Consider the following 10,721-nt stretch of genomic DNA (forward strand, 5'->3'; position numbering starts at 1 on the left):
GTCAGAAGCTGATGAAGTCACAGGGCTTAGTGAGCTGGGAGAGTCTGTGGCAGAGAGAAATCCAGAATTAGAGGCAGAAGCTGAAGGAGGCAAGTGGGAGGGAGGTCAAGAGGCAGAGATGAGTCAGGCTGGTGAAGAGTCATGGGTGTCTCCCCCCTCTTGCGGTGACCAGCTCTCCTCCCCCTCATCTCCCAGAACCAGAAGAGACATGAAAAGGACAGAGGAGGTGACGTGCAGGCGCACCCTTAATAAGCTACAGTTCCCAGGATTCTTTGGGCAAAGGTATGACTGTTGGTGTCCCATGTCCTAGTCCAAAGCTTCCTGTTATAAAAGAAACATCCTGGAAGTTTCAAATATTCATCCCCAGCCCTGAGGGTCTTGTTACTGAATGGCTGCTTGGCTAACAGTGCAACCCTCTGCTGGTCTGCTCAGAACACAGCCCCATTGAGCTCCTAAGTAAGCCTCCCCTGGCCAGGCACCCTCCAGAAGTTCCAGACTACAACTCCCATCAACCCCAGTGAATACGCACAATGGTCATGGATGATGGGAGCTGTAGTCCAAAACATCTGGAGGGCGCCGGTTTGGGGAAGACAGCATCACAGCCTAGATAAATAAATACAAAACCAAATACTGTGCCTTTGCCAGAATTATTATTATGCTTGTAACTCAGCACATGAGGCGCTTAATCTCAGGGTGGCAGGTTCAAGTCCCACCATGGGCAAAAGAGTCCTGCGTTGCAGGGGGCTGGACTAGATGACCCTTGGGGTCCCTTCCAGTTCTATGATTCTGCCTGCCTACCTCTGGGTCCTCCAGTGTGAAGGGAGGCACTTCAGTGGCAGGGCGTCTAATGTCCCAGGCTCATTCCCCGGCAGCTCCAGGCGGGGCTGGGAATGTCTGGAATGCTGGTGAGCAGCTGCCAGTCAGTGCCGACAGTATAGAGAGAGATGGGGGAATGTTCCGCCTCGGTACATGGCGCAGAAGCCGAGCCATTCTTCCAGAGGCCATTCATTTTCTCCCGCGCGCGTCTGCCAACTCTCGCATCCTTCACTTGCAGCCAGTTTCTGCCTCCCTCTCTCTTTCTCTGGGCAAACTTTTGAGAAACCTGGGCGCGCTCTTTCGTCTGAACGCATCTCTCTCTCCCCCTCGAGGGAACAAAAAACCCCATGCGGTGGGGGCGGACTATTTTTTTAAAGTCCCTTTTGGCATGGGAAAACGGGAGAGAGAGGGCTCCTTTCTTTCCTCCGCCCCTGTCCCCAATTCACTGCTTCTGAGGAAGGGGGAAATTGCCTTGTCCCCTTTTGCAAATCCTGCCCCCGCCCCGCGCGCGCTGGAGATGCACGGAGGCAGCCTCTGTTTGCGCACGGAGGGGCGTGGGCACAGGGGGGCAGCGCAGGCGGAGGGGGGGTGCGCGTCGTGGGGAGGGGCGGCTCCTCGGCTGCAGCCAGAAGGGGGAGGCTTGAGTCGCAGGGCGCCTGCGCCGAAGTACCGGCTTGCCTCCTCCTTGGGTCGGACTTTTTCCCCGCCTGCCCCCCTCGCCGCCAGCCCCATCGCGCCGAGGGGTGAGAGCAGCAGCTGGGCAGGAGGGGGCTCCGCGGTGACACCTGCAGGGAGCTCTCGGCTGCGCTCCTCTCCGGTTGCCAGGTTTTGCAAGAGAGAGAGAGAGAGAGAGAGAGCTTTGGAGAGGAGGGCAGGGTGGGGAGAACATCTATCTGCAAATCTCGTTTTGTGTGGGTGCGAGGAAGGGGTTGCATCGATTTGGGGGAGAAGGAAGGCAACGTCCGAGCTAGCAGGGAAGAAGTCTTCCTCCCCTGCGGCGCCGTGAACCTGGGAGTGATGGGACTTCAGTCTTCATCTGTCTGAGTTGTGTGTTAAAAAAACTTTGCTCCCAGGACCCTTGAGAACTCTTAAATCAGCGTCCTGGTACAGCCATGAAGAGGTAAGTTGATCAAGAGTTCTAGAGAACTGTAGAGATCTTAAGCAAGGAAGCAGCCCTGGTATCCACAAGTAAAGTCCATCTGGGACCCAAACTTCCAAGTCGTTTTAGCCCAGAAGGGAGAGCATCAGCTAGAAGCCCGGCTGATCTGAAAGATGATTTGGCCACACACCTGATAGGTGATGTTGATTTGAACAATTCAGTAAGATAGGGTCCTTTCCTCTTTAGTGGATTATTACAGGCGTTGGGATGGCTACTCTTCCAGGGAGCCATGTGAAATGTTTGGGACTTGGGCAAGTCGAAGAGATGAAACAAAAACCTATTGTTTTTTTAAATTTAAACTCTTTGGGGTGGTACCTGTCTCCTTTACCTTTTTCTTGTCTACCTGAGCTTTGATTCCCTATCCCTATTCTGATTCCCTATCTGTACTTAACATATTGTGGAGAGGGGCTGTAACTCAAGGGTGGAGCATCTGCCTTGTATACGGAAGCTTCCAAGTTCAACACCTAACCCTAACCCTGGTCTTATCTTACTGGAGAAACCCTGGCTTAAAACTGCTGCCAGTCCGTGTAGACAATACTGAGCTAGATAGACCAATGGCATGACTCTTGTGTTTCCTCTATTCCTACATAACCATACAAAGCACAGACCAAGGACAAGTGATCTTGATTCTAACTAACTCTTCTTGGAAGATTTGAAAACTTTATCCTACTTGCTGTTTGTCTAATCCCTTTGGACCCTCCCAAATTCCCACGGACCAGCCGTCTCTTTAAATTGTTTTGCATCCACCGCTGTTGCAACACCACCCTAAGAGGCACGCTCCGGGGCTTAGCAATTCCCCCCTCGGTCCCTGCATACCGAATTATTGAATTATGGGGTCTATCATGTTCTGTCCTCTCTACTAACACAGAATTGTAGAGTTGGAAGGGACCCCAAAGGATCATCTAGTCCAACCCCCTTACAATGCAGGAATCTCAGCTAAAGCATCCATGATCATCCATCCTCTGCTTAAAAGCCTCCGAGGAAGGAGAGTCCACCACGTCCCAAGGATGACTAGTCCATATGTGCCAGATATCGCTGGACTAGGACTTCTGCCTTCCCTGACCATGGGCTATGCTTCTTGCAGGGGAAGCGTGTGGAAGTTGGATTACACTGCCTGGCGACAGTTATCCAGAGTTTCAGGCAAACATCTTTTCCAGCCTTATTCGGAGATCCTGGGGATTGAACCTGGAACCTTCTGGATGCCGAGCCCATGTGCTCTGCCGCTAAGCCACAGTCTCTCCCCCCCCCCATAGTTGTGGTTATCCTCCGGTGGTCTAGTTGTGGTTATTCTGCGGTGAGACCTAAGTGCCTCTTACGTACGGTTGCTAAGTCACATTGTGGATACTCCCCTTGTACTTTTTAATTTGGCAGTGAATTGGGAGTGGAGGCAGGAGCTGCAGCTTCTCGTCTCTCTCTCTCTCTCCCCCCCTGCCCCCCCCATTGCCCTCCTTTCATCTGCAGTTCTTCCTTCTGTGCAAAATCCCTGTAGCCCTACTTGCTTAAGCGGTCTCATGTAATTCCACAACAGTCCTGTAAGGTAGGCTAGAAGAGGGACTGAGAAAACAAAAGAGGTTTGATAAGGCAGCAGCAAATTAAACCATGCCAACTTTGTGCTGTGGGCACAGCGTAGCTTCTCCAGGTTATTTTATATCGACCAACTTGGCACCTTTTGCAGTGCCTGCTGTGGTTTTGGGGTGCTGTGTGTTTTATGAGAAGTACATTTTTCTCCAGTTTAGAGATAAGGTCTGTTAAGAGAAAAATATGCAGGCCACGTGGGGAAGTTTTGCAAGGACCTCTTTCGACATGATTACACTGAGCCACTATAACTCAGCAAAAGAAGACATTTGTGCAAGTGTTACATGGGATGGTGTCCTTCCTCGGCTTGGTGCTTTCCAGATGTTTTGGATTGCAGCCAACACGACTGGGACTGGTGGAATTTGCACTCTGGAGGGCATCAGCTTGGGCCGAACAAATGTGCATGTTGCGTTCCTACTGCACAAAGGTGGCATTGGCATCCAACATTCCTTCCGCCTGTGCTTTTGCCCACCATGGGCATGTGGCTCTCATAAGGTTGCCTGGAGGGGAATGCGTCTCTCTGTAAAAGGTTCCACACCCCTCAGCTAGAGCCTCTCCCAAGTGTTCCACTTTGGAAAAGGACAAGAGAGGCAAAGAAACAGGAAGCACCGGAGAGTTTGTGCTTCCTGTCCCCCTCTGTGTCATTGTCACTTCTGAAGCAGCTCTTAGGCCTGAGATTTCACTGGTGGCTGGTGGGGAAGTAAGTCCTTCGGAGTTCAGATTGCAGACACGGCCATTCTCCTAGAGACCAGGGAGAAGGGGTCTATCTCAGCTGCCTTTGACAACTGGATTTCTATGTGCAGGGAATTCTATACCCCTCTCTCTTTTGCAGGAACATTCATGTGCAGTCCAGAAGCTGATCTAACACCTCATTTGCCATTTGTGAGAACAAGACCAAAGGGTCCAATGTGTAAATAAATTTGGGTGGCGATGGGCATGTGTTTATTATGTGTGCCTGTGAAACTGAGCCAGTTTGCCCTATTAGTATAAACACTAACATTCCCTGGCACGCAGTTATCAGAAAGAAACTTTGTGCGTGTGTGTGGTTTGAGGAATTCCAAGAACACAAGGCAAGTCCACGCATGGACTTCATTTTGCTTGCCCTTGCCTTGGTTTTATTTGGATACTTTCAAAGAGTATTCTATCAAGCTATGCCTTTGGAAAGCAATTAATGTTTAACTTCTTATCTACATGCATGCGAGCACACCCAGTCTGGGCTGCCCCTGCATTTTCTCAATTCAGCCTGGCTGAAAACAGACGGAAAATAGGCCGGCTTTTCTTTGTTCTTGGATTCTGATTGATGATTACAGAAGCAACAGTGATTGGAAGCAAATGTCCAGCTATTGTAATCCATGCTTTAATGAGGTAATGAAAGTCATGCCCTAGTTGGACATTATAGTCAATGCATATTTTTGGAAACTCCAGCGCAGAATGCCTATGTGCACACACACAGGCTCACGCGAAAACAGCTGATTAATATCATGCTTGCTTTCTTGGGTGACACCCAGGAGATACTCGCTTATTTCCACCAGCTGTAAAAAGTTTCCCTTCGTTGCGAAATAGTTGGGCTTCAGTATCCTGGAACGACTTTCAAAGTCTCTTGGAATCCATATAAATACAGTACAAAGGTGGGGAAGGATCTCTCTAGCTTGCACATGCAACGTCATGAGATTGCAGCCTCAGCTGCATAAATCTGCTGTGTGAAAGCCTATAAAAACCCATCCTATTCCCAGAGTGGCTGGCACCCAGAGTCGTGTGGGCACTGTTTTGGCATGATGTGATCCTGGGCTATTGGCGAGTGTGTCTTGATGAAACAACCGCATGAGCCGTATCTTCCTTTTAGCTTACAGTTAGCGAAAGGCTGACATTTCAAGAAAGGAGAGTGAAGTTGCCCTGCAGACCTGACCAGTCCCACCCCTCTCACCTCTGCATTTTTGGCAAAGTCTGAAAGAGATCTGGCTGCAGTCATAGGGTGCATGCATTTAAAGGACCCTTAAAGCATATTGCTTCCCCTGAAAGAATCCTGGGAAGGACAGTTTACCCCACACAGAGCCACCATTTCCAGCACCTTTGTTAAACTACAGTTCCCAGACTCCTTTGCGCAACGGGGAGTCTTGCATGACCAGGGCTCCCGAGCAAATGTAGAAGCCTGTCTGAAAGCTCTTCATTCGTCTCCTGCAGTGGTTCCCAACCTTTTCCAGGCCACTGACCCCTTGGTTCCATAAACGTACCCTTGGTGCCCCCTACCCCATAAAAAGTATTATTCAGAATAGTGGTTTGCACTATGAAGGATAATAGCACAATAAAATCATAGAATTATAGAGTCATAGAATAGTAGAGTTGGAAGTGACACAAGGGTCAACTAACCCAAATCTCTGCAATGTAGGAATCTTTTGCCCAACGTGGGGCTCAAACCCACAACTCTGAGATCAAGCGCATCTTGCTCTGCCAACTGAGCTGACCCAGACCCCAATGAACTCTGAATAAAAATTCAATGAATGAAATTTGTTTTGAAATTCAAAACAGTAACAATGAATTGCACATGCACTCAAAATCCAGTTAAAACTATTTAGTTTAATTCATTCCAGAAATGAATCTCCATCCAGTGATACCAGCTTTACAAAGTCTGATAGTCATTTACTCCTCCAGCAACCGCACTCTTGCCTCTTAGCACCCACCTAGGTAATACCACTGCCCCCCCAGGGGGTAATACTGTCCCCCTTGGGAACCACTGATCTAATGCACAGACATCAGATGGGTGTCGGCAAGGGGCTGGGAGGGACAGGAGAGATGATCTCCCTGTGCCAGCAGGAGGGAGATGCCCAATCTCTTTGGGGACACATTTTTGAAAATCTAAGAAAACGTCGTAGGCAGCCCAAAGAGCCATTCCAGGCTTGCTTTGTATTGTACATTTGTGATGATTTGTGCTCATGATGGGGCAGCTAGGTATAAAGCCTCTTTCTTTTCTTTTTTTCAATACTTTTATTTTGCTTTAAACATTTACAGATAAATATAAACAACCAAAATTACAAAAGAAAAATCCTTAATTATAATAATGGAAAAAGCTAAAAAACTACAAAAAAAATCAAAGTACATGGCATGGAACATAAGCCATTATGGGAAAGAAAAAGGAAAAAGGAAAGAAGGAGGGGGGGGGAGAAAAAAGAAAAAGAGAGGAAAATGAGCCAAAACACAAGAAGGCGCGTCTATTCTACGCTTCCGTCAAGGTCACAACAGATCATTATTCTTTTCAGTTCTCTCTATCTGCATTCCATAGAATCCCTCATCTTGGTATCAGGGAACATTTCCCTATGCGGTATCATTCTAAACGTAACCAGGTCTTTATTGATGAACCCTTATTATCCCCTAGATAATTATTTAAACATTCCCGCATGAAGCCTCTTTCAATACTGTTTGCCCCTCCCCACTTCCCACAGTGCAGGTGAGCCACTAAGTTCTCTCCTGCCAGTCCAGCACTCATTTCACTGTGCTTCGTTGGCTTTCTGCTACTGTTCTGCCGTTGGATAATGGTACCCATGTTGGGCAAAAGATTCCTGCATGGCCGGGGGGTTGGATTAGATGAGCCTCGTGGGTCCCTTCCAAAACCCACCATTCTATGCTGCCACTGGTATATAGCTCCATCCCAGCAGGGAACTCTCCCTGCCGTAACTGGAGACGCTGGGGATTGAACCTGAGGACCTCCTGCATGCCGGCAGATGCTCTGAGGTTGCATTAGAACCTTTCCCCAAAAGGAATTTGGGAATGAGAGAACAGGGGCCAGGAGGACAGCTCCATGGGCTGCATAGCATAGTCAAGAAATACAAATTCCTTTTTTAAGTGTGTGTGTGCAGAGTGGGGATGTAGGCGTGCCAGACCCAGTAATTCTTAAACTAACTTTGCCAGCTGGTAACCCAATCACACAATGATCCTATTACTTTGGCGCGGGGCTGCACTCCGGCCAGCTTGCCAGCGTACCTGCTGTGTCTACTGTATGCGTTGGCAGGTACCCTGGCCCTGGACGCTCGGGCGACCTGGCTCAGATTTTCCAGCATGTCTCCTCTCGTAACCCTCAAATTAGCAGGGATTTAGGAAGGAACAGGCTCAAGAAGCACAGCATCGCCAACAGGCTGTGTCTCAACATACGTAGCTTTTGTGTGTGTGTGTGTGTGTGTGTGTGTGAGAGAGAGAGAGAGAGAGAGAGAGAAAATGTGCTTCTGTAATCCTTAAAGTGCCTTGCTTGTGTTTTTAACAACCCACACGGCCGAGGAAATCTGTTTGGATGCTTTGCCAGAAGTGGGAACAGTTGCTGGATACTCATTTTGTATAATACAGCGGTACCTCGAGTAACAGACGCTTCAGGTTACAGACTCTGCTAACCCAGAAATATTACCTCGGGTTAAGAACTTTGCTTCAGGATGAGAACAGAAATTGCATGGCGGCAGCGGGAAGCCCCATTAGCTAAAGTGGTCTCTCGGGTTAAGAACAGTTTCAGGTTAAGAACAGACCTCTAGAACGAATTAAGTTCTTAACCAGAGGTACCACCGTATAATAATTTTTTTAAAGACGCTCTTTGCTCTGCCTTCCCGCCTCCTCCTCCTCCCCCTACACTGCCCCCCTCTCCTTGTTAATCATTCTGGCTCCTTGCCCTGTGGAAAAAACTGTCTTCATTGCAAAATGTAATGGAGACTATTCTTCTCCCAGTTTCCCCCCCTCCTCTCCCCCCCCCCCCAAAACTGTACATTGCAGGAACAAATTCTAATTAGCAGGACTGAAGAAACACCTCCTAAATAGTGACCTTCATTAAAAAAACAAACCAAAACAAACCGTAGGCATTTAGAATGGATGTCCTTACTGCAAAGGTGATTCATGCCGTAGAGAGAGCGAGTTTGTAGGTATGGAAAAAAAGAGGCCATGCGCTTTCCATGCCATATTCCTGAGAGGTGAAAAAGGCTGCTTGTATCTCATCCAGATGTAAGTCAAGTATTCCATGTGGTCAAAGAACACCCAAATTGCCTGCCACAAGAAATAAAGTAAATTATCCAACTGAAGTCTCCCGTGAGCAGGAGAAACAGCTTTCCAAATACAGGAGGGCTTCTCTTTCCAGCTCTGTGGGATGGGAAGGCTGCCCTACTGTACCTGCTAGAAGGAAGCCCCAGTTAACTCAACGGAATCGGCGTCTCTCAGCAGGCATGTTTAGGTTTGCACAGTAATTGCTAGAGGTAGGATATCGGTGCATGTTTCAATTTGTTTTTTATTGGTTGCTGGTTTTAAATTTTTTCAACGTAGCTGTTTTTAGTGGTAATTTTATTGGGCTTTCTCTAAGCAGATGTGTTTAGGTTTGCTGTACCTGGATAGGTAGCATGTTGGTGTGCGTTTCTTTTCCTAAAATTTATTTATTTGGTTTTTCAGATTAAAATTTTACAATCACATATCCAACATACAACATAAAAATAAGATTCCAAGGAATCTCTTGGAATTCCCTCCTCCCCTTTGCGGGTCATATTGTTAATCATTTTCTCCTGCATCTTTTATGATAATCTAAATCTTTTACCTCTCCACTGTGTCCAAAATTCACCGTTCAACTACAAGTGATATTCCAATCCTACTAAAGATTTTAACTGTTTACAATTAAGATAAGTTATAAATTTCCTCTATTCCTTATTAAAATTTTGGTCTTCCTGATTTCTGATTCTTCTGGTTATTTTAGCCATCAACTTGATCTGCCATTCTTTTCTGGTAGGGACTTTTTATCTTCTTTCCATCTCTGTGTGTTTCAATTTGTTTTTAGCTGGTTGCTGATTTTAAGGTTTTTTGGAAATATAAATAAATAGGTAACTGCTTTTAGTTGTGAGTTTATTGGTTTTTCTCTTTGTAAGTCACTTTGAGGGTTGGTTTTTCAATCAAGCAGTGTATAACTATTATGAAATAAAATAAATAATAGTTTTTGTGGGCATACCTCCACCGATGGAGGTCTGGAGTAAGGTTAAGTTCCCACAGATACCTCTTACCATTTATTCAAAACCTTTTCAGTTGCAAGGGTGAAGAGTGCCACCGATAACTTTTTTGGGAGGGTGAGGGCTATCAGGAATTGGGGGAAGCTGCTTTTGTGTAAGTGCTTTACTGCGCATCTTCGCAATGGCAGGTGTGGGGATCCCCAACTCTGCAGAAATCAGGGTTGCGGTTACATGCGCACAAACACACCCTTTTATAGGAGAAGCGGCTTCCAGGGTCAGCTTCACTGCCTAGCATCCCCTGCTGGCCAGGTACTGCAATTGCAGGCATCTCTGAACAGGAAGAGGAAATGGTTCAGCAGGAAACAGGAAGCAAACCTACTCCAGTAGCCATCACAGTGGTATAGATGGAAAGTGGCAGGGAATGGGAACTACCCCCGAGTCCACTGCTGTGCGAATAAGAGCTCTCCATGATCTGGCATCATTTTCTGTGAAGAGAGCAGATGCTAGAGTTTTCCAGAAGGCTGCTGACTTTTTTGTAATTAATGTGGCTGCCTGTGCTTTCCTAAGGTTCCAGTACACCTGTGCCTTAATGACTTGACCCAAAGTTGATGGTTGTTGACCTCTCAAATGACCAAAGTATTTTTTGACCCATCTAAGGCCACCTCTGATCCAGCCTTCAGTAACACTAATGCGCTAGAACTATAGCTATCTACGTTTCCCTTTTTAAAAGGGAATTTCCCTTATTCCGAATAGGATTCCTTGCAAGAAAAGGGAAAAGTTGACAGCTATGGCTAGAACCTATTTTGATCTATGGCGGGAAGGCGGGTGGGATGGAGATGTGGCCATTAGACACCCTGCATAGGCTGTGTGCCTTTCTCTAAGCTTGCCGTCATGCTCAGGTGTGTAATTATAGGGATGACAAAAGACAGGCAACTCCCAGCTTTAAAAGCAGGAGAGAAGGAAACCTCCTTTATTTTGGAGTCCAGGGCCGTAGCCAAGTCGGGGGGAGCCAGCTGGGGTCTCATCCCTGGGTGAAGCCTTTATATGGGCACCACTGAGGCTGCCAACTTGCCAGCGGCTTCCTTCAACCGCAGCCCCTCCTTGGGCTCCAGAGTCTAAAAGTGTCCCTGATAAAGGAGAAGCAGGAAAACCAGGAAAACGATCCTCCTTCCCCTCCCCGCCCACCCATCTGTTTATGGTATCAGAACATCACCTCC

At 47.4% G+C, this 10,721-nt stretch overlaps 1 protein-coding gene across 1 annotated transcript in view; it reads left to right on the forward strand.

The window, feature by feature from the left end:
* The first annotated feature begins 1,500 nt into the window (after window positions 1-1,500).
* Window positions 1,501-10,721, forward strand: part of PRSS23 (serine protease 23) — a 21,769-nt gene continuing 12,548 nt past the window's right edge. Inside the window, exon 1 of the mRNA XM_081003375.1 lies at window positions 1,501-1,936. Coding sequence (XP_080859501.1) covers window positions 1,929-1,936 — 8 coding nt within the window. The 5' untranslated portion in view covers window positions 1,501-1,928. The remainder of the gene's footprint in view (window positions 1,937-10,721) is intronic.

The sequence above is a fragment of the Podarcis pityusensis genome (assembly GCF_964106645.2).
Source record: "Podarcis pityusensis genome assembly, chromosome: 4".
Taxonomy (NCBI): Eukaryota; Metazoa; Chordata; class Lepidosauria; order Squamata; family Lacertidae; genus Podarcis; species Podarcis pityusensis.